The sequence below is a fragment of the Mobula birostris genome, chromosome 2 (assembly GCF_030028105.1).
Source record: "Mobula birostris isolate sMobBir1 chromosome 2, sMobBir1.hap1, whole genome shotgun sequence".
Lineage (NCBI taxonomy): Eukaryota > Metazoa > Chordata > Chondrichthyes > Myliobatiformes > Myliobatidae > Mobula > Mobula birostris.
In genome coordinates, this window is record NC_092371.1 from 179,138,201 (window position 1) to 179,163,020 (window position 24,820).

A 24,820-nucleotide genomic window follows, 5' to 3' on the forward strand; every position below is an offset into this window, starting at 1 on the left:
CCCTAAAAATGGATTTTTTTACTCTCCTCCCATCCGGTAGGCGCTACAGGAGCCTCCGCTCCCGCACCAGCAGGCTCAGGAAGAGCTTATTCCCTGAGGTTGTGACCCGGCTGAACCTCACATCACGGCGCTAAGCAGTATTGCACCCATATTGGACTGTCTCAGTACTTTTATATTTGTATGCTCTAGCACTTAATTTTTATTCGCAGTTATTTTGTAAGTAAGACTATTCTTTTGCACTTCTGGTCAGATGCTAATTGCATTTCATTGGCTTTGTATCTGTACTCGGCACAATGACAATAAAGTTGAATCTAATCTAATCTAATCTAATCTAATTAGTCCGACTTGGTTGCAGAAGGGGCAGAGCTGGCCTGTTCCAAGATTCCATTGTTTTAGACATAATAGAAGGAAGGGATTAAAAATAGAGTGGTGGCAATACTGATCAAGAAAATGTGACGACATTGTTCAGATAAGACAGACTGGAGGGCTCATTTGCAGAGGCAGTATGGTGGAACTGAGGAACAAAAAAGACATGACAGTGTTCAAGGGTGTATATTATGGACTTTCGCAAAAGTCAGTGTGATTCAGAGGAGCAAATTTGTAAAGAGGTAGGAGACAGTTGTAAGAAAAAAAAAACAAGGTTATGATAGTTGGTGAATGTAACTTTCCTCATAGTGACTGGGACTCCCATACTGCAAAAGGACTGGCTAGGATGGAGTTTGTCAAATGTGTTCAGGGAAGTTTCCATTAATGTGTGCAGGTTGCAACTTCAGAGAGCACGATACAGAATCTGCTGTTAGAGAATGAGAAAAGGCAGGTGACAGAAGTTATGTGGGGCAACACTTTGGATCCAGTGAACATAATTCCATAAGTTTCAAGATAATTATTGAGAAGGATAGAGCTGGTCCTCAGGTTGTGATTCTAAGTTAAAGAAAGGCCAATTTTGATGGTTTCAGAAGAGATTTGGCAGGTGTAGATTGGGATAGGTTCAAATGCAAAGTAAATTCACTTTCGAAGTACATGCATGTCATCATATACAACCCTGAGGTTCATTCACTTTTGTGCGGGCTTACTCAATAAATTCAATAAACATAATAGAATTAATGAAAGACTGCACCAACGGGGTGTTCAACCGGTGTGCAAAAGACAACAAACCATGCAAATGCAAAAAGAAAGAAATAATGAATAAATAAGCAATAGATATCAAGAATCTGAGATGAAGAGTGCTTGAAAGTGGATCCATAACCTGTGGGAATATTTCAGTGACAGGGCAAGTGAAGTTCAGTGAAGTTACCCCCTTTGGTTCAAGAGTCTGATAATTGAGGGGTATTAGCTGTTCCTAAACCTGATGGTGTGTGTCCTGAGGCTCCTGTACCACTTTCCTGGTGGCAGTAGTGAGAAGAATACATGTCCTGGGTGGTACATTCCTGCAACAATGCTTCGTGTAGATGTGCTTGATGGTGGGAGGGATTTTACTCATGATGGACTGGCAGTATCCACTACTTTTTGTATGATTTTATGTTCAAGGGCACTGGTGTGATGGAGCCAGTCAATATACTCTCCAGCACACATCCATAGAAGTTTGTCGAAGTTTTAGATGTCATACTGAATCTTTGCAAACTCCTAAGAAAGTCGGGGTGCTGTCATGCTTTCTTAATTACACTTGTGTGATGGCCCGGGACAGGTCCTCTGAAATGATAACACCAAGAAATTTAATGTTGCTGACCCTCTGCACCTCTGATCCTTCAATGAGGACTGGTTTATGGACCTCTGATTTCCTCCTCCTGAAGTCAATAATCAGCTCCTTAGTCTTGCTGAAGAGGTGTTCTTGTGGCACCACTCAGCCAGATTTTCAATCTCCCTCCTTTATGCTGATTCGTCACCATCTTTGATTTGACATTGGTGTCAACAGCAAACTTGAATATGGCATTGCTATGCTTAGCCACACAGTCATAAGTGTAGAGCGAATAGTGCAGAGGGCTGAGCACACAGCTTTGTGGTGCACCTGTGCTGATGAGATTGTGGAGATGTTGCCAATCTGAACTGACTGGGGCCTGCAAATGAGGAAATCAAGCATCTATTTGCACAAGGCAGTCTTGAGGCCAAGGTCTTGAAGCTTACTGGTTAGTTTTGAGAGGAAGATGGTATTGAATGCTGAGCTGTAGTCAATAATAAGCATTCTGATGTATGTGTCTTTGCTGTCCAGATGTTCCAGGGTTAAGTGAAGAGTCAAGGAGATGGCGTCTGCTATGCAACTGTAGCTACAGCAGGCAAATTGAAGTGGATCCAAGTCACTTCTCAGACAAGGGTTGATATGTTTCATCACTAACTTCTGAAAACATTTCATCACTGTGGATGTAAGCACTACTGTACAATAGTCATTGAAGGACGTTGACACATTCTTCTTAGGCACCAGAATAAATGAAGGCAGGTGGGAAACTCAGACTGCCGAAGCGAGAGGTTAACGATCTCAGTGAACACTCCAGCCAGTTGATCAGCATAGTCTTTAATACTTGGCCAGGTATCCTCCTTGGGCTGGATGCTTTTCTTGAGTTCACCTTCCTGAAGAATGCTCGCACCGGCCTCAGATACTGAAATCATAGAATCATTGGGGCTGTGGGAGTTTGTGACAGTTCCTCGGTGTCTTGATGTTCAAAGCGAGCGTAGAAGGCATTGAGTTCATCTGAAAGCGAAACCCTGCTGTCGCCCATGTCAGTTGATTGTACTTTGTAAGACATGATAGCATTTAAGCTCTGCCACAGCTGTCGAGCATCTTTTGTTGATTCAAGTTTAGTTCAGAGTTGCCACTTCGCCCATGAGATAGTTTTCTGGGGATTGTACCTGGACCTCTTGTAACTTTCTTGGTCGCCTTTAATGCACTCATTATTGTCGATCTCATGGTTCATCCAGGGCTTCTGATTGGGGAAAACTCTCACTGATCTTGTAGGGACAAACTCATTTACAACTGTTTGTATAAAGTCTGTGACAACAATAGTGTATTCATTCACATCCACAGATGAGTCCTTGAATATGGCCCAGTTCACTGACTTGAAGCAATTCCGTAGCCTCTACGTGACTCCAGCGACTACCTGTTTGCTGTCCTAATCTCTGGAGCCTTGCTCTTTAGCTTCTGCTTGCATTTAGCAGAAGGACAGCCTCGTGATCAGATTTCCCCAAATGCGGTCAGTGCATAGAATAGTAGGCATTCCTTTATCTTAATATAACAGTGGTCTAGTGCATTGGAGCCTCTGGTGCTACAGATTATATGCTGATGGTAATTGGGCTGGGTTTTCTTCAAACATGCCTGGTTGAAGTGTGTCAGGATGGACTGTTTCTTGTTAGGTGACGGCATCATGCAGTATCCCAAGCATCTGATTATAGTCAGCCGCTGGTGGCATGTAAACTCCAGTGAGGATCATGGATGATAACTCCCTGGGTGAATAGAACATTAAGTTCCATTTTCCCACTGGATTGGCCTTCCGCACTGTCCACTATCCCCCAGTCCATAAATGTGCTTAATCAGTTTACCACATTGTCACCACTGATCATTAATATAGTTATCCCTTTTTCTTAATGTAAGTTTTAAACGCTCATCCTTGGCCTTGCTTACCAAGGATATTTCAAGATCTCCTTTCACCTTAGTTTCCTGCTTAAACACTTTCCTACTACCTTTATAAGGGCCCAATCTGATTTTAGCTTTGTAAGCCTTACATATATTTCCTTTTTCTTCCTGACTAAATTTCAGAACTCACAGGTCATACTAGGTTACTTTACCTTACCGACTTTGTTCTCATTCCTTACCAATATCTGTCGATTCTGAACTCTAATCAAGTGATCTTTATAAACAAGTCCCACATGTCGTACATGGACTTGTCCCGACAGTAGCTGCTCTAATCAATATATTTTAGCACCTGCCTTTTCCGGTCATAATTTTCCTTCCCCCAACTTAGTACTGTTCACAAGTTCCAATTTTATCCTTACTCATAATTATCTGAAAACATTATGAGTTGTAGAGTTTAGACCCAAATGTTCATGCATTGCCAGGTCTGTCGCCGGGTCTTGCTCATTTTCCCAAAACAGCTGAGTAAGTGTGATATTTCAAAAGCAAGAGGGGCTGTTAAGACTTTTTGACAGGTTTGAGGGTGCATGAGCCATTGCTTGTGGTGAGTGAACGTGAGATTTTAAAAGTGAGTGAGGCCTGTTAGAACCTTTCAAAGGGGTTGAGGTCATTGGGCAGGTAGGAACTTGGCAAGGGCCGATAAAAAGAAGTTGGGTTTAAGAGGAGCAACCATTGTTGGAGTGGCTGTTGTAGAAATGGACCAGGCTTAGAGTGGGGAGCTTTGAGGCTTTGGCTCTAAAAACGTTCATGAGAAGAGGCAGAGAACAGGGTTGACAAGTACAACTGCAAGAAGTGCACCCAGCTGTAACGTCTTACAGACCATGCTAGGGAACCAGAGCTGGATATACTCAGGATCATTCAGGAGGCTGTGAGGTTGGTTGACAAGAAATACAGGGAAGTAGTTGCATCTAAGGTGCAGGACCCAAGTAACAAGGTGACCATCACAAGGAGGAAAAGTGATACACAGACAGTGCAGTGTATCCCTGTAGCTGTCCTCCTTCCTAACAGGTGTAATGTTGGGGTGGGGGCTGAAGACCTAGCAGAGGAAAGTCACGGCAGCCATGTCTTTGAGATTGACTCTGCCTCTCTTTGGCTTAGAAGGGAAGGGAGAAGAGGAGTGCAGTGGTGATGAAGGGGAGCAGCAGTAATAAGGGATTCATTAGTTAAGAGAACAAACAGGAGATTTTGTGGACAGAGACTCCCAGGTGCCAGGGTCAGGGATGCTACAGAATAGGTTCACAGCTTTCTTAAGGTTCAAAATTAGGGTCAAAGGTTCATTTTATTATCAATTGTATGCAGAATACAATTCTGAAATTTGTTGTCTCTTCTCTAGATAGCCATACAGAAAACCATATTGGTTGAAAGAAAGACATGAATCCCTGCCCCCTGCATGAAAAGAAAATCAAACAAAAATTCCCAAACCCCAAACACCCCCAACCTCTCCCTTGCACAAAAACTAACAGATCACCCAAACCCCCAGCCTGTCAATTGGCAACAAGAAAGAATAGGCTCGAACACAATATAAAACATAGAACTGAAAGAGGCCAATATGAATTATAGTCCAATCTATAAATCTCAGTGTTTCATGAGTGACTTCAGCTTCACTATTAGTGAATGCCACCTTCTCAGTACGAAAGATTTAGTTGGGATATAATTTGTTTGGTATATCCTGGAAAGGTTAGAGGAGACAGAAGGGGTAACACTTGATCTGGTGTTCAGCAATGAACCAAGTCAGGTGTCAGCCTTCTCATTGGATGAGCCTTTCAGAAACAGTGATGACAACTCACTGAGCTTTGGCACAGTCTGGGACTAGGATAGGAGCAGACGGTATGCGAAAGTAGTTAATTGGTAATAGAAAGTAGTTTAAAAATTACTATTAAGTAATGTGGCTAAACCTTAGGAGATTAAGTGCATTATAATTCAGCAAATCTTGTAACTTGGAACTAATGGGTCATCTGATTTTTGTTGCAGCAGCTTCAGAATGCTGAAGCTCCCAAGCTATCTGACTTGAAACTCTTCACAGTTGCTAACCATGCAAAACAGTGTAATACAGATGAAAATGTATCATGCTAACAAGATGGCATTTGAAAGTCCAATGTTAGAATGTGATTTTTGGCTCTCTTTTCCTGATTATCATAATTCAGGTTTGCCTGCAGTTTTAGCTTTTAATTCTATGTAATTTTTTTTCCTCTGTGAACTATATATGTGAGCTTCAGTAATCGACATGCACTGATGGTGTAGACAGTACTAGCAGACTTGCATTCCAGGATGCTTAGAATCATAATAGAAGACATACTGCCGTACTGGAGAACTTGGTTGAAGAGATATAGAAGAGGGGTGTTACATTCCTACAGGAGGTAAAAGGGATCTATTTGCCTTTTCTGTCTCTCCTACGCAACAGCTGGTGTAGCTGTCCCAGACTTGATCACCCTCTCTCTCTTGCACGCTAAGGAAGATTGATGATGGTCAAGCACCTGGTCTCACATGATGATTCCAAATGTACAACTCAAAAATTTAGTTGTGCACAAATAATTGATGTCTGAGGCGCTCAGAGCTATTGTTGATGTACTTCAAGTCGTTAGACTCCAGCTGGTGAGTAAACAGTTAAAAGTTAGGTACATTTATTAGCAATTGGCCACATCGATCAGCTGGTTGTTCTTCAGAGAGACTGTTAGTCTCCATCATCACTGACAACAGGCAACAAAAATGGTGCAGGCTACAGTTGTTTTAAATTTGCTTACGGTATAACCATTGTTGGTAGAATCTCAGGTGATGACGGAAGGGCGTACAGGAGTGAGATATGCCAACTAGTGGAGTGGTGTCACAGCAACAACCTGACCCTCAACGTCAGAAAGACGAAAGAGCTGATTGTGGACTTCCGGAAGAGTAAGACGAGGGAACACCTACCAATCCTCACAGAGGGATCAGAAGCGGAGAGAGTGAGCAGTTTCAAGTTCCTGGATGTCAAAATCTCTGAGGATCTAACCTGGTCTCAACATATTGATGCAATTATTAAAGAAGGCAAGACAGTGACTATACTTCAGTGGGAGTTTGAAGAGATTTGGTATGTCAGCAAGTACACTCAAAAGCTTCTATAGATGTACCATGGCGAGCATTCTGACAGGCTGCATCACTGTCTGGTATGGGGGGTGGGGGGACTACTGCACAGGACTAAGAGAAGCTGTAGAGGGTTGTAAATATAGTCAGCTCCGTTTTGGGTACTAGCCTACAATGTACCCAGGACATCTTCAAGGAGAGGTGTCTCAGAAAGACAGCGTCCATTATTAAGGACCTCCAGCACTCAGGGCATGACCTTTTCTTACTGTTACCATCAGATTGGAGGTACAGAAGCCTGAAGGCACACACTCAGCGATTCAGGAACAGCTTCTTCCCCTCTGCCAACCGATTCCTAAATGGACATTGAACCCTTGGACACTACCTCACTTTTTCTTAATACATAGTATTTCTGTTTTTCTGCACAATTTTTAATCTATTCAATATATATATACTTTATAAAGTATACTGAATAAGATTTATTTATTATTTTATTTTTCTTCTTTTATATTATTTATTGCATTGAACTGTTGTTACTAAGTTCAAGTCACATGCCGGTGATAATAAATCTGATTCTGATTTTATTACCATATGTCATCTTGCGCAGACTACAGACTAAACTATGGGACTCATCAGATCTCTAAAACATAAGGGGAAAATGGCACCCCCTCCAATTCCCATGTAATTGACTACCTAGGGTTTAAACAGTTTTATAATATGGTTGACTGAATGCTTTCATTACTTGTCACGTCTCCTGCGCTTAACTCTGAAGCTAGTTTGCAAAATTTATCTTCCACCCCCTACAGAACCTAGACAGTACAGCACAAACAACACCCCTTCCTTACAGAACCTAGATAGCACGGCACAGACAGCACCCTGTCCTTACAGAACCTAGACAGTACAACACAGACAGCACCCTGTCCTTACAGAACCTAGACAGTACAACACAGACAACACCCCGTCCATACAGAACCTGGACAGTACAGCACAGACAGCACCCTGTCCTTACAGAACCTAGACAGTACAGCACAGACAGCACCCCTTCCTTACAGAACCTAGACAGTACAGCACAGACAACACCCCGTCCATACAGAAACTAGACAGTACAACACAGACAGCACCCTGTCCTTACAGAACCTAGACAGTACAGCACAGACAACACCCCTTCCTTACAGAACCTAGACAGTACAGCACAGACAACACCCTGTCCTTACAGAACCTAGACAGTACAGCACAGACAACACCCTGTCCTTACAGAACCTAGACAGTACAACACAGACAGCACCCTTACAGAACCTAGACAGTACAGCACAAACAACAATCCCTTTGGTACACAATGTCTGTGCAGATCATGATCCCTGTTTATACTAATCCCATCTGCTTGCATATTATCTATAACCCTCTATCCCTGTGTCCCCTTGAATCCCTCTTAAATGTTGTCATCACATCTACTTTCACTATGTCTCCTGACGGTGTGCTCCCACTCACTCTGTAAAACAAAACTTGCTGTATAAATCTCCCATTCTCAGTTCAAATCCATGCCCTCTAGTGACTGACTTTTCAATCCAAGGAAAAAACTCTTATCCATCCCTTGCTTTCCTTGCAGATTTGCTGTTTCCCAGATACCTTCTTAAAGCTCATGTCTAGCTCTGCTTCCCATCCTCACAACATTAGACTCCCAGTCTCATGAATTTTTTTTTATGTTTGTTATTGCTAATCATTTTAGTCTCCTTCACTCTATTATAGCTAAGTTTTGTGGTTGAGCCAAAGTCAGTTGGGGGTTGATGATATAATTTACTGTGTTCTTCTTGCAAATATCTGTTGTTATTCCAAAATCCAGTGATCCCAGGCCAATCAGCATGTTAACTAAAATAAACTAACACATCAGGAGTCAATTGCCTTTTCCCAACCATGTACCTTTGGGTAACCACATGCTTTTATTTTGTTAGCTGTAAAACTAATTGTGAAAAGTAAAATAAAAAAAATAGATTTATTGTTAATTGTCCCATGTGATGTTAAGTCTAAGAACCAAATAATGAATATCATTAGGTTGGCCTCATCACCCACATCCGATGAATGCATGTATTTGAAAACAATATTTGCAGTAATTTTTTTCATGCCCCTTTTATCTCTGCAGGACAACTGTGAAAGTAAAAGAAGATGTAAAAATGGAAAAGAAACCCAGTTTCTGGGACACCTTGGGAATTAAACAGAATTCAGCCAGCAAGAGTCCCACAGAAGGAGGAACTTGGGAACCACAAGTTACAATGGAGAATCCTTATAGCAATTTGACTGACTCCTGTGTCTGGTCTGACTGGGCAAGTGAGAGTAGCAGCAGTTCAAAATATACCACCCTGGAGAGTGAAACAAATGTGAGTGGTTCCAGGTGGGGAATCATAACGGCAGGGAAACTGCCTGGAATCCGAAGACGCAGCAAAGGAAATCTGACTGACTGCTGGGAAGAACTCGAGTGATACTTCGCTATCTGCTTTAATGATAGTCCAAAAATTAGTTGCACAGTTCTCACCATTTTCAGTTCTTCCGTCGGGTTTTCTGTGGATTCTTTGCCTCTGTGTAATTTTATGCATGTGAAGTCGGTGTCTGTTGAGCACTAAACTAAAATCGCCAACCTTCTTTCTTTTGTGCCAATTCTTCAATAAATGTATTAGCACCTTTTCCATTTGGTTGAGCTCATTTTAAATTGTCCCATCAGCATTCTTTATTTGTGACTGCTTGTCATCAGCTTTATTGAGTGCCTAAATATAACTATTTATTGATACCTCATTCTTTTGAACATTAGGTATACTGTATTTGTTTATGAGCATCAGTATATATGCATGCTTATTTTGGCTACTACTCCACTGCACATATTGGGTACTAGAGACCACAGTGGAACAGAATAGGAGGTACAGGCAGTAGATTTACTTTGCATGTGTTTACTGTTAGTGACCATAGACTAGCTTCTTCACCTTTGCCCTTTTCTTGACTTAATAAAGATGGGTGGTTGGATTACATGTATTACAAGGGCTGTTACAGTTGTGGAAAAAGAAAACTCAGCTTCTCCTTCATGTATGCTGAATGATGAGAAAAAGATTCTGGTGAACTGAATTTGAACATCTGTTAAACAGTTAGCATTGGTTTGGAATCCAGTGTCTTACCATCGCTGGATAAAAGTTGTGTGAAGTTGTTTTTGTCTGAATGTCTTGTATGTTTTTTTTATTTCACAGAAAGCCAAGTATTTTCAGCAAAAACTGATCCAACAGCTTTGTTTTCAGTAAGCCTTAATTCATCAACTGGGGGATTGATATCACTGATTCTGTCGTGACATGCTCTGATGTAGTAATAGCACCCACTGTGAAACTGCTCAATGAGCTTTTTAACTATGGGAATCAATGAAAGACTACTCAAGAAATTTCTCAGGAATCTTCTCTGGCTTTACTCACCTTTTAAACACAAAGTTTGCTTTGGCTGTTGTATCCAAGTTCTTTAGTGTAGTATCAATATATTTGGTGACCTAAATCATAACAGTGACTAGTTAAAGTGCAATTGGTAAAACAGTAGGCACAATAATTCACTGAGCAGTTTTCTTGGGAGAGTGCCATGCTAGATGACTATGTCTTGTCCAAGTCTGGACCTTCAGCTTCATTTGTAAAGAGTGGGAATATTATCAGTTTCCACGCCCTATGAAACTGTTGGAATTATTGTCCAGTAAAGGAGGGGCTGGAAAAAAAATCATACTCTTTCAAGCAGTAGGTTTGTATTGCAATAAGCAATCTGCTGTAAGAACTCTGGGCGGTGCAGCATTGGTAAGAGGAAAGGAGTTGCTTTTCCCCAACACAGGCTGTCTGACCTGCTGAGTGCCTCCAGCAGTTTGTGTGTTGGTCCAAATTCCAGCATCTGCATTCTCCTTTCTGCAGAAGGATTCCATTGGCTTTCACACTACTTCATAATACTTCGTATTAAAGGTTCTAAGATGACCTATTAAGCAATCTTAAGAACAGCTAACAGATTACCAGTAGTCAGGGTGTTTCAGTCATCAAATATTTGATATTGATTGTATAATTTAACTTGAATCAGTTGCCTCATGAAGCACTTTCTGTACACTTCAAAGTTTCCATACTGCTTTTAACATTAAACCTTGAATTGTAACCTTCACAAAAATTATCTTCATTCATCAAAGGCTTGGTCTTTTGTGATGAAACAATTTAAAGGTTATTTTTGTTTTGTTGGTAGTAACGTTCTTAGAATTAGAATTAAGCAGTTACAATGATTCTGCGTTGGGAAGGAACAAAAAGCACCCAACCATTGTGGGAAATTCAATTAAGCAACAGGAACAGTTAATACTTCAACTCTAACCCAAATCCAGCATCCAATAGTGAAGAGAAATTAAATACGAGAGTTTTGTTATTTAGCAATAACATGATTGTCAAATGATACAGCAGTACATGATTACTTTTATTAAATTGCATCTCAGGGTGATTAGACAATTGTATTTAAAAAGCTTTATGTCAGCAGTTATTGCTAATTTCTGAATGGATCATCATTGGTTTAGTGAATTTGCTTACTGCAAAATTAATTTTGTTTTGTACCACAGATCTATTTTTGCTGGCTGCTGTTATTATCAGAAATGCTGCCAAAGTATTTAATTAATCCTTGCAGACTGAAATTACCTAGTATAGAAAGGTCACTTGTTCATTTGTGAATGATCTACAAATGTAGATAATGCAACTGTACAAAAGCTGTGGTAGCACTTCATGTTAATAGATTAAAAGTTTGGAAGAATTTTCTTGATAAATGGTTTAGTAAGAACATTTTTAAATACTGCAATTGTATTTTAAAACTAATAAGTATTTCCCATTCACATATTTTACTACCGAATTCTTACTTTGTACTGTATGCACAGTAGTCAACCTTTTGATTTCAATGTGATGTGACAGATGATTTTTTTAATATTTAGAGTTGACTTTAAAACTCGCTTTTCTTTGTATAATTTGCCAGACAATGCTGCTTCACATCAATAAAGTGTTAAGACAAAAGTTTTGCTTTTCATTTAATTGGAAATAATTAACTGACGAAGTAAAGACATTTATTTATTTAAGACGGCGTTAATGTGGCTGGATCAGGAAAAAATTGTTGCTGATAGTTACACCGAGGTACTTGAAGTTCTGAGCCATCTCTATCACAGCACCAGTATTGCCAGGCCTTCTAAAATCAATGATCAGCTTCTTTTACTGACATTGTGGGAAAGGTTGTTATGACATCATGCCCGTACGCGCTCTCCTTTCTGAATTTAGTGTCATTGTTGTTAGAGTTCTGGCCCACTTCAGTGTTGTTATCTGAGAACTTGTATATGGAGTTAAATCTGGAATTGGCTATATAGTAAAGAGGCTGAAGACAGAACCTTGCAGGGCACTAGAGTTGAGGATAATAATAGAGAAAGTATTGTCACCTGCCTTCAGATTGCCTGGAAGTCAAGGATCCTGTTTCAAAGGTAGGTGTTGAGTCCCAAGTCCAGGAATTTGGAGAACCGTTTGGAATTATGGTGTTGAGGGCAGGGCTGTAATCAATAAACAATAGTCTAATGTAGGTGTTTCTAATGTACAGGTGTTCCAGGTATGAGTGTATAGCCTGCGTATACTCTCCGTCATGGACTAGTTTTAGTGGTAGGTAAATTGTAGTGTGTCAAGGTTATCTGGGAGGCTGGAGTAGATGTCTGTCATGATCAGCCTCTTCATGATGTTGGATGTTAATGCCAGCAGGAAGTAGTCAATACAGTGTATTATCTCATTTTTCTTAAGTTCCAGGATGAAAACGGTCTTAAAGTAGGTAACAGCCTCAGATTGGAGTAGGGAAAGGTCCAAGATATCTGTGAATATACCTGACAGATGGTCTATGCTGAATCTGATGACACAGCCATAGATTCCATCTAGGCCAGTCATATTATGCAGGTTCACTTCCCAGAAGCTCAATATGATATTTCCAATGGGTACAGGTGCAATACAGGCAGAGTGTGAATTCAGAGAGGGCATCTTTAATCCAACAGTTGTGATGTGATGTAACATCTGTACAAAACACATTGGTCAGGTCAGGACAATAGCAAAGGATAGAGTGGGGCATAGATCAACTGAAGGTTTGGGTAGAACAGTAGCAGGTGGAATTCAATCCTGACAAGTCTGAAATGAAGCATTTTGGTCATCCAGTGCTGGCCATAAAAACTGGCTAAATTTAATCACAGCATCTGAAAATCATTTGGACAGTTAGGTAGATGGGAAAGGATAAGAAGGAAATCTGTCAAATGTGAGAAAATTGGATAGGTATTTTAATTGACCCAATAGAAACTTTATGCACTACTGAATCCCAATATTTTCCTATTTATAATCATAACATATTTTGGGTGTTAATAAGCAATTAAGTCTGTGTTAAAGTCCAATAATACTTGAGAATTAGTAAAATAACTGTCTAAAATTAAGTGTTGCCCAAGAATAGTTTGTTCACATCCTTATTTTGCCTTGATATTATTGGTGATCTTGGTTCACAGGCTTGAAAAGAAAGTTTGTATAAGGGTTAGACTTTCAAGGGCCATATTCAGGCTAGGTGACTGCACTATGCATACTGTTTCTGTAAGCTTATCATCTTGACTGTTACCTTAGTGAACTTCCACACATAGGAAGACTGCACAACGTGTCTGCATACTGCTCTGCTAACACACCATTTTAATCCATGCTGCAATTTCCACAATAGAAATTTAAAAAAAAAACACCAGGATGTAGTGTTTAACTAATAGGGATTTTTAATGGTCGAGAATAGCTGTCGCTAATCTGCATTCAGCTAGGATCAATCTCAACCCTAATGCCTTTTATGACAGAAGAAACCACTTCGATTTAAAGATTTAAAATACCTGTAATGAGCTGCAATATTTATAAGGCAGATCAAGAGTTCAATCTTAATACGGCATCAAAAACTTCACACTTCCAAAATATCTACATGGCGGAGTTCTGACAGTACATAACCAGTGGTGCAAAATATTATAAATTTAAAGATTTTATTAAAAATTAATTTGCATCTCAAACGTGTTACAATGTTGTACTTGGATCACCAAAATCTGCAAAATTACAAGCAGCAGGAGTGACATAACAAAATAATGCACTTCATTACATTATACTTTTTAAAAAATATATTAAATACACAATGAATCATAAGCAGGAACAGTTTTACTCATACAACTGCAACTTAAAAAAATATTATTCATACAAAAATGCTGTTTAGGGTCCAATGCTTTATCCAAAAGGTGTGCTGTGGGTGAAAATGATAGCATGTATTTGTTTTTGCTAAAAATAGCTAAAACAATGTTTCGCTTTTACATTTAGCCTGAAATATGATTATTGTGCACAAACATGTTGAAAATGAATTCTAACTTTATTAATACAAATCAGGAATCAAAACATGCAGATATTGGAAATGTCCTACATTAGTTTCATTTAATTTTGGTAGTATATGGATATAAAAAAAAATTAATGAAAAACATATTGCAGAAGAAAAGGAAGCAAATTGGTTGCTCTCGTATGAGAAATGATCAAGGCTATCGAACATAAAAGCCTTAAAGCATCAGTAGTTCCACTTAAAACTTAAAGAGATCTATGAAGTGCTGAGGCGACACTGGTGTACAGCAACTTTCAGGATTGTTGGCTGTACAGGGATGGCCTGTATCCTAGTGGAAAATATAATGAAGAAGTTTTAGCTTTTACTATTAACATTATGAAGGTACAGGTTGAGTACCCCTTAACTGAAATGCTTGAGGTATTGGATTTTGAATTTGTTTTTGGATTTTGGAATATATAATGAGATAGCTTGGGATTGTCATCATTTCTGACTCGGAATTTATGTGCTACCAGTAAGTAGTCTTTGGCTTACACTTTTTCATTACACACATGTACTCAGTACTAAAAATTATTATATTTTCATTGTATTAATGGTATGTAATGTATGCAGGGTAACAAAAGCAGCGCAGCAGCATCAGGAGAATACTTGAATCACCTGTTGAACAACAATAAACAATGCAACACACACACAAAATGCTGGATGAACTCAACAGGCCAGGCAGCACTTTGTGTGTGTTGCTTGGATTTACGGCATTGCAAATCTTCTCCTTTGTGACAATAAACATCAGGCTTTCAGTCTTTACCTATGATTATTATTCTTTGATTTAAAATGTTACAGTACAATGTATGTATTTGTTGTTTTTAAGTTTTACGTAAGGTATAAAAACAATCAGCATTGTAGACTTGCTCTGGTGTTAAGATTTCCATCTGCAGTGCTTTAAGAATTTAAGACCGTTATGCAAGCTCTGAAAACAATCAGCATCGTAGACTTGTTATGCTGCTAGATTTCTATGATCAGCAGATGCTTTGAAATTTTAATGCCATGCTTTTTCTTAAATTTGTGCAATTAGCCTGTTGAATATTTACAATTGCCTTCAATATTTCATTCATCATGATAGATCTTTGCTTGTTTCATGGTCAGCGTACTGTTAAGTGGCAAATGTTCACTTCTTAATGAATGATACGTGATAAACATCTTCATTTTTCAATTTATGCAATGTATTTTTCTATTTTTCATTAACTTCTGTTCATTACATATGTGAGGTCACTTCTCAGAACTGTCTATGGTGCACAGATACCTGGACAGCTTCTGGGGACCTTCACAGCGCCTTGTGGAATTTTCCATTTGGTGACATCATGTTAGCACTCAAAAAAAGTTTGGATCTTAGAGATTTTCAGATTTTTGAATTGTGGATAAGGGGTACTCAACCTATAGTTGCTAACTGCAGCATGCTTTCATTTTCTCAAACGAGATTATATACCTTTAAGAGAAATAGTACACAATCATTTTTTGTATAAGTCTAAGACATCAAGAAGTTGACTGGCCTGCAGAGATTGGACAGATACATACTAGATGGTATTCAAGAACACAAATATTTGAAAATACCTTGAATAGTAAAGCAAGGCAGTAGTCCTTTGAGATCAAGGAAGGAGGAGCAGGGGAGGTGGGTGCAGGCATAAAGGGAAAGGGATGAGGAGGAAAGAACAAATAGAAATAAAGAAATTAAAAGAACAGATTCACCAGATCCTTTCCACTGGACTTTTAAAGTCTTTGTGAAATTACAGATACAACACTAAATATACAATTTATGAAAAACAAGTCAAAATTAATATTTTTCATGGAATATTGAGCTAACTAAACAAATAAGGTACTGAGCCAAGAGACAATTAAATATTTAATATTCCACACCTTAACTGACAAAATGAACAATAAAAAGATTTCAGAGATTAAATTCCAAATTGTTATTTAATTTGTAGAAAGGCAACTGATAGGGCACTCACCATCACATTGGCATGTAAGTAAATGTTTAAATCTGTTCACAATTCACATTTTGCTCCAGAAGCAGAAAAGTATACATGACAAGATATGCAAATCTAGAAGTTAGATTGTGTTATTACATCAGCTTTGACCTGAGGCAAACTTGCAACTTCAAGACAATATTGAAACCAACGCCAAATTCTGTCAACTACAATAGTCTCACCAGTCTGTAATCATCCACTGTCCCAGCACCGATCCTTGTGGGACACTTCTAGTCACAGATATCGAATTGCAAAAGCGATCTTTACCATCACCCTGTCTCCTATTGCCAAGCTGATTTTGGATCCAGTTTCTCATTGGCACGAAATTTGAAACAGTCTCTAATGTGGGAATTTGTCAAAAGCTTTGCTAAAGTTAAAGCGACCACCTGTCCAGTCAACGTTTGAACTGGGAGAATTGGTTGCAATAAGGACACAACTGAATCACATCTGAAATGCTGCTTAACATGGAAAAATTGTTTGGGGCCCTGAATAATGGTGAGGCAGCAGGCAATAGAGCAGATGTAACACTTGGCACTGTTGCAGTGCTAAGTGCCTCGAGACAGATTGGTTGGGAGGAACAAGTAGGTAAGTTGCAATTGAATTGAATTGACTGTATTTCTTACATCCTTCAAATATATGAGTAAAAATCTTTACGTTACATCTCCAACTAAATGTGCAATCATAGCAATTTATAATTAATAGAACAGTTAATGTAATATAGAATACATTCAAGTCAGCGTGGGTTCATCAGTCTGATGGCCTGGTGGAAGAAGCTGTCCCGGAGCCTGCTGGTCCTAGCTTTTATGCTGCGGTACCACTTCCCGGCTGGTAGCAGCTGGAATAGATTGTGGTTGGGATGGCTACACACCTGTCCTTGTAAATGTCCTGAATCATGGGAAGTTCACAACTACAGATGCACTGGGCTGTCTGCACCACTCTCTGCAGAGTGCTGCAATTGAGGGAAGTACAGTTCCCATACCAGGCAGTGATGCAGCCAGTCAGGATGCTCTCAATTGTGCCCATATAGAAAGTTCTTAGAATTTGGGGGCCCATACTAAACTTCCTCAACCGTCCAAGGTGAAAGAGGCACTGTTGTGCCTTTTTCACTTCATAGCTCTTCTGTACAGACCACATGAGGTTGTGGGTGATGTGGATGCTGAGGAACTTGAAGCTGTTTACCCTCTCAACCCCAGATCCAATGATGTCAATAGGGGTTAGCCCATCTCCATTCCTTCTGTAATCCACAACCAGCTTTTGTTTTTGCGACTTTGAGGGAGAGGTTGTTTTCTTGATGCCACTGTGTCAGAGAGATGACTTTTTCCCTGTAGGCCACTTCATTATTGTTTGAGATTTGGCCAATCAATGTAGTGTCATCAGCAAATTTAATTAGCAGATTGGAGCTGCCTTGCAATGGGATCCTAATGGAGATGGCAGAAGTTGCAGAGTGATGCAGTGGTGGAAGGTGAGGACAAGCGGATCCCTATCCCTGTAATTTTGGGTGGGGGGGATGGGAAGAGCACAGACCTGTGGAAAATGGAGGAGATATGGGTGTGCTTCATTGATGGCAATAGAATGGAAAATCTTTTCTGAGCAAAGAACAGGACATCTCAGCGGTTGTGGAATGGAAAACATGAGAATAGCTATGGCAGAGGTGGAGGAATTGAGAGGAGGGAATAACATCCTTGCAAGTGACAGGGTACAAAGAGCTGTAGTCAATGTTACCATGGGAATCAGAAGTATGTAAAAGATGTCAGAAGATAAAGAGATCAGGAAAGGGAAAAGACGTGTTGGGGATGGACCACTTGAGTTTGTGGGAGATGTGAAAGTTGATGAAATTGATGAGCTCTACATTGGTGCAGAAAGCAACATCAATGTATTGATACAGATTGGAGGATCACTTTTTTGAACACCTTCACTCCTGCTACAGCAACTGTGATCTTCTTAGACTTGCTATTTAAATCCCACTTCCCATTCTTACATTGATGTGTGTCAATGGTTGCCTGTACTGCCGAGTACAGGCTAGACACAGATTTGAGAAACAACACCTCATATTCTGCCCTGGTATTCTCCAACCTGACAGCATCAACAATTATTTCTCTAACTTCCCTCTGTTTCCATGCCCCCACCTTTCTTTTCCCTTATTCCTCTGATCTCTTTCCACAAACCCCTACCCATGATCTCCCAGTATCTCCTTCCATTCCCACTCCACATCTTCCCTGTCTCACATGGATTTACCCATCAATTCCTGCTCCTTTGCCCTCCCCTTTAATTCTGGCATCTGCCTTTCTCCTTTGGAGTCCTGATAAAGGGTCTTGACCTGGAATATTGAATTCACTTCTCTCCATTAATGCTGCTCGACTTGCTTAATTCCTCTAACTTTTTGTGTGTGTTGCTAATAAGTACGTTACTTCTATGGTGAAAGACATAAAAAAACTAGGATGTGGATGTGTTGGATAAAGTGAAAGATGTGAAAGTAGACAGATCTCCAGGGTCTGTGTGTAAATATGGAAGAACATTGCAGGAGGCTTGAGAAGAAACCGGGGAGACCTGGCTGAGAAATTGCTTCATTGAAATACAACGGTATACAAGTAAATGCAGTGTGTAATGAGATTGTGAGGAAGGATAGACAGATGATTGGGTAAATGCAGTCAGTGGGCTGAGTTGAAGTATAAAATTGGGACAAAATCGAAAAGGGTGATGAATGCAGGACTGAAGGTGTTACATTTGAGTGCACACAGTATGTAGATGATCTTGTAGTGCAGTTAGTGATAGGTAGGTATGATCCTGTGGGCATCACTGTGTTGTAGCCGAAAGAAGATTATATCTGGGAACATACTGTCCAGGAATACACAATGTATTGAAAGGACAGGCAGATAGACAGAGTAGTTGAGATGGTTCTGTTGGTAAAAAAATGAAATCAAACCCTTAGACAGAGGTGACATAGGATCCAGAGACGTAGAGTCCTTGTGGGCAGAGTTAAGAAAATGCAAGGGCAAAAAGGCCCTGATTTGAGTTACAGACAGGCCTCCAAATAATAGCCAGGATGTGGGATACAAATTAGAAAAGGAGATAGAAAACGCATAAAAAAATGGTAATGTCATGACAGTCAAGGGTGATTTCAATATGCAGGTGGATTGGGAAAGTCAGATTGGTGAGAGGTAATTTGTAGAATGCCTATCAAATGGCTTTTTAGAGCAGCTTGTAGTTGAGCCAACGAGGGGAAAGGTTATTGTGTAATGAACCAGATTTGATTAGTGAGCTTAAGGTAAAGGTACACTTAAGAGGAAGTGATTATAATATGATAGAATTCATCCTGCAGTTTGAGAGGAAGAAGATAAAGTCAGGTTACAGAGGAGTGAAGGGTATTAGAGAGGATAAAGGAGGAGCTGGCCAAAGTTGATTGGAAGAGGACAGGGATGATGGCCAAACAGTAATTACCAGAGCTTCTGGGAGCAATTTGGAAGGTGCAGGATGCGGATTCTGAAACTGGTTAACTCTTCTTCGATCTGTGCTAGTCATTCACTGATTCAATTTAAAATTGTATATTGTTACCATTTGACAAAGGAGAGATTGTGTAAAATATTCCCTAATGTTGATAGTTATTATGATAGATGTAAAACTGAGACAGCTACACTGACACACGCGTTTTCGACAATTTCTAAAGCACTTAAAATTAATTTACAACCTAACAAATTAACTGTGCTTTTGGAATAATTACTCAAAATATCCATGGTATCTCTGTGCCTGACGAACATGTTATTGGTATTTGTTACATTGATAGCTAAGAGGGCCATTTTGTTGAAGTGGAAGAATACAACGGCTCCCACTTTATCACAATGGTTCTCTCAAGTGATGCTATGTCCTAGTTTGGAGAAAATTAGAAGTCGAACCTTTGAACCTATGTTTGATTTTGAGAAAAGATGGGGTTCATTTGCTCATTATTATCATTTGAGTTAATTGATGGATTCTCCACGATCTAACTGTAAATTTTTGGTACTTTTTTTTTGCTGGCGGTTTGATGTTCATCTTTAGAAGCTTTATGTATGACGCATGGCTCTAGGGTTGAACATCTAATGGGATTTTTCTTTTTTCCCCACTTTTCTTGCTTAGTAGGGGATTTTTTTTCCATCACAAAATTTTTTCAATCTTTATATAATTTTTTTTCTTGAGACATTGTAAGTGTTGTTTACTTCGATGTACTCGTGTTTATTTTGGAAAAAAATAATAAAAAGATTTGAAAAGGAAGGTGTAGGATAGATGCATGCCAAAGATGAAGAAGTATTCTAAAGGGAGGATGAGGCAACCACGGCTGATAAGGTAAGGCAAACACAGCATAAAAGGAAAAGGGAGAGCATATAATAGAGCAAGAATTAGTGGGAAATTAGAGGACTGGGAAGCTTTTAAATACCAAGAGAAGGTGCCTCAAGGAGAGAAAAGTTGAATATGAAAGTGCACTAGCCAATAATATAGAAGGGAATAACAAGAGTTTTTTTTCTATATATATGGGAGAGAGTAAAAGAGGTGAGAGTAGATATCAGGCAACACACATCAAAGTTGCAGGCCTGAAACGTCGACTGTACCTCTTCCTAGAGATGCTGCCTGGCCTGCTGCGTTCACCAGCAACTTTGATGTGTGTTGCTTGAATTTCCAGCATCTGCAGAATCTGCAGAATTCCTGTTGTTTGTGAGAGTAGATACCAGCCTGCTGGAAAATGACTTTGGAGAAGTAGTAATGGGGAAAAAAGAATTGGTGGATGAATTTATTAAGTATTTTCTGTCAGTCTTCTCTGTGAAACACAGAGCCAGACATTCGAGAATCATGGGACAGAAGTGTGTACAGTTGATGTTATTAAGGAGAAGGTGCTTGGGAAGCTGAAAAGTGAGAAGGTAAATAAGTCACCTGGACAAGCAGTTGTGAGTCCAATGTTAAGGATGAGATCTTAGGGTACTTGGAGGCACATAAGAAAGTAGGCCAGAGTCAGCCTGCTTTCCTTTAGGGGAAATCTTGTTCAACAAATTTGTTGAAGTTCTTTGAGGAAACAACAGGCAGGATAGACAAAGGAGAGTCAGTAGTTGATGTTTACTTGCATTTTCAGAAGCCCTTTGAGAAGATGCCATACACGAAGTTGCTTAACAAGATAAAACCTTATGGTAATACAGGAAAGACACCAGCTTGGATAGTTCACTGCCTTAGCCGTGAATTGGCTTCATGGCTGTGTCCTCACTTTCAGGGACTCTGCAGTTCATATTCTGTGTGTTATTTGTTTACTTTTTTATTGTTTGAACACTTCCTTGTTTTCTATGTTGGGTGTTTGGAGATCTGTGGTGTGCGTGTTCTTTTTGAAGGGTTCCATTGTGTTTCCTTGTTTTGTGGCTGTCTACAAGAAGACAAATCTCAAAGTTGTATACAGTATGCACTGTTCGATAATGTACTTTGAAATACCTCTTCTTTTCCTGTTATATGGCAATGATTTGCATGTTGGAGGTAAACGGCATGGCTTTGGGAATGCTGTATAACAGAGGGACATTAGAGTACAAGGACTTGGATCCCTGAAAGAGTCGTCACAGGTACACAGGTTAGTAAAAAAGCCTTTTGACATGCTGACTTTCATAACTCAAAGTATAGAGCATGAATGTTAGAAGGTCATGGTGCAATTGCACAGAACATAGGAGAGGCCATACTTTGAGTATTGTATTCAGTTTAGGTCACCGTGATATAGGAAAGATATTATTAAACTAGAAGGAGTACTGAAAATATTTACAAGGATGATGTCAGAATTTGAGAGACTGAGTCATAAGGAGAGGTTGGATAGGCTAGGATTTTATTCCTTAGACTGTAGGAGACAGAAAGGTGATTATATTGAGGGGTATAAAATCATGAGAGGCATAGAAAGACTCGATCTTTTTCTTCCCTGGAGTTCAGAATCAAAGACTAGAGGGCTTAGGTTTAAGGTGAGAGTTGAAACATTTAACAGGAGTTTAAGGGGCGACTATTTCTTTTGTACACAAAGGGTGGTATCAATGTGGAGTGAGCTACCAGAGGAAGTGGTCGAGGCAGGTACAATAACAAATTTTAAAAGATAGTTGGACAGTTAGACTAATTAGAAAGGTTGAGAAAGTCATGAGCCAAACTCCAGCAAATATGACCAGCTTGGATGGGGCATCTTGGTTGACATGAACGATTTGGCATGAAGGGCCTGTTTCAATATTTGTCTTCTCCTGGACTCAAGCTAGTCCCATTGTCCCAAAAAACATCTGCAGTCATTGAGGTCACTTTTCAGTTTCAATATTGAAGTATGGTTGGCATCATTCCTTCACTATACCCCCTTCAAGTACATGAACCATATACAAATAGATTTGATTGGGTTGTTGCACTAATTAAAATGTATTGATCAAGTCCAATGATATTTAAAGTGATGCTTCTTTGTTACACATCTAGGACAGTGGATAAATGCAGTGCAAGCATCCTGTAAGGCTTTTCTGCAGTTAACCACTAGACTCTGAAAAAACTGAATAGAGCTCCTATTAGAAATTGAAATGGGCCACTCGAGATTAAATTGAATTTATTGAATTACCAAAAGAACATAGAACTTTACAGCACAGTACAGGTGCTTCGATCTATGATGTTGTGCCAAACTTTAACCTACTCTAAGATCAATCTAACTCTTTCCTTCTACATAACCCTCCATTTATCTATTATCCATGTTCCTCTCTGAGTTTCTTAAATGGTACTTATGTCTCTGTCTCTATCACCATGCCTCGTAGGGCATTCCATGCAACCACCCCTCTTTGTGTGAAGAATTACCTCTGAAATCTGCCTTATATTTTCCTCCAATCACCTTAATATTATGCCCTCTTGTATTTGTCATTGTCACCCTGGGAAAAAGGTGCTGGCTGTCCACTCTATCTCTGCCTCTTATCACCTTCAACAACTCTATCAAATCCTCCTTTACTTCAAAGAGAAAAGCCTGAGCTCGCTCAACCTGTCTTCATCCGACATGCCCTCTAGTCCAGGCAGTATTCCAGTAAATCTCCACTGCACCCTTTGTAAAGTTTCCACATCTTCCTTTACTGAGGTGACCTGAACTAAACACAATATTTCAAGTCTGGCAACACGCATCAAAGTTGCTGGTGAACGCAGCAGGCCAGGCAGCATCTGTAGGAAGAGGTGCAGTCGACGTTTCAGGCCGAGACCCTTCGTCAGGACTAACTGAAGGAAGAGTGAGTAAGGGATTTGAAAGTTGGAGGGGGAGGGGGAGATCCAAAATGATAGGAGAAGACAGGAGGGGGCGGGATAGAGCCAAGAGCTGGACAGGTGATAGGCAAAAGGGGATACGAGAGGATCATGGGACAGGAGGTCCAGGAAGAAAGACAAGGGGGGGGGGGACCCAGAGGATGGGCAAGAGGTATATTCAGAGGGACAGAGGGAGAAAAAGGAGAGTGAGAGAAGGAATGTGTGCATAAAAATGAGTAACAGATGGGGTACGAGGGGGAGGTGGGGCCTTAGAGGAAGTTAGAGAAGTCGATGTTCATGCCATCAGGTTGGAGGCTACCCAGACGGAATATAAGGTGTTGTTCCTCCAACCTATCTGGACTATTCTTCTTCTCACCCTGTCTCTTGCAAAAACGCCATCCCCTTCTCGCAATTCCTCCGTCTCCGCCGCATCTGCTCTCAGGATGGGGCTTTTCATTTTAGGACGAGGGAGATGTCTTCCTTTTTTAAAGAAAGGGGCTTCCCTTCCTCCACTATCAACTCTGCTCTTAAACGCATCTCCCCCATTTCACGTACATCTGCTCTCACTCCATCCTCCCGCCACCCCACTAGGAATAGGATTCCCCTGGTCCTCACCTACCACCCCACCAGCCTCCGGGTCCAACATATTATTCTCCGTAACTTCCGCCACCTCCAACGGGATCCCACCACTAAGCACATCTTTCCCTCCCCCCCCCTCTCTGCATTCCGCAGGGATCCAACCTGATGGCATGAACATCGACTTCTCTAACTTCCGCTAAGGCCCCACCTCCCCCTCGTACCCCATCTATTACTCATTTTTATGCACACATTCCTTCTCTCACTCTCCTTTTTCTCCCTCTGTCCCTCTGAATATACCTCTTGCCCATCCTCTGGGTCCCCCCCCCCCTTGTCTTTCTTCCTGGACCTCCTGTCCCATGATCCTCTCGTATCCCCTTTTGCCTATCACCTGTCCAGCTCTTGGCTCTATCCCGCCCCCTCCTGTCTTCTCCTATCATTTTGGATCTCCCCCTCCCCCTCCAACTTTCAAATCCCTTACTCACTCTTCCTTCAGTTAGTCCTGACGAAGGGTCTCAGCCTGAAACGTCGACTGCACCTCTTCCTACAGATGCTGCCTGGCCTGCTGCGTTCACCAGCAACTTTGATGTGTGTTGCTTGAATTTCCAGCATCTGCAGAATTCCTGTTGTTTGCATTTCAAGTCTGGTCTAACCAGGATTTTCCAAGCTACAATGTTACCTTGCAGGTCTTAAACACAATCCCCTGACTAATGAAAGCCAAAACACCATATGCCATCTTAACAAACCTATCAAATTGCAAGGCAACTTTGAGGGATCCATGGATGTGGACCCCAAAAAGTCTCTATTCCTCTATACCTATAATAATTCTTTCATTAACCCTGTATTCTGATTTCAAGTTGAATCATTGCATCATTAATTTTCCTGTTCCATTTTCAAATTTTTAGCCCAGTTCCGCATTCTGTCAATGTTCCACTGCAAC

At 40.3% G+C, this 24,820-nt stretch overlaps 2 protein-coding genes across 3 annotated transcripts in view; one reads left to right on the forward strand and one right to left on the reverse strand.

Moving 5' to 3' along the window:
• LOC140193944 (testis development-related protein) overlaps positions 1–9,349 on the forward strand; it is an 82,340-nt gene extending 72,991 nt beyond the window's left edge. The window contains exons 4-5 of one of the 2 annotated variants that reach the window (XM_072251143.1): positions 6,381–6,683; positions 8,811–9,349. In XM_072251143.1, coding sequence (XP_072107244.1) covers positions 6,381–6,683; positions 8,811–9,147 — 640 coding nt within the window. In that variant the 3' untranslated portion in view covers positions 9,148–9,349. The remainder of the gene's footprint in view (positions 1–6,380; positions 6,684–8,810) is intronic. The other variant, XM_072251144.1, reaches the window with a different exon arrangement.
• A 4,349-nt stretch (positions 9,350–13,698) lies between these two features.
• The window catches only part of fbxo25 (F-box protein 25), a 71,657-nt gene continuing 60,535 nt past the window's right edge, over positions 13,699–24,820 (reverse strand). Inside the window, exon 9 of the mRNA XM_072251145.1 lies at positions 13,699–14,381. Coding sequence (XP_072107246.1) covers positions 14,292–14,381 — 90 coding nt within the window. The 3' untranslated portion in view covers positions 13,699–14,291. The remainder of the gene's footprint in view (positions 14,382–24,820) is intronic.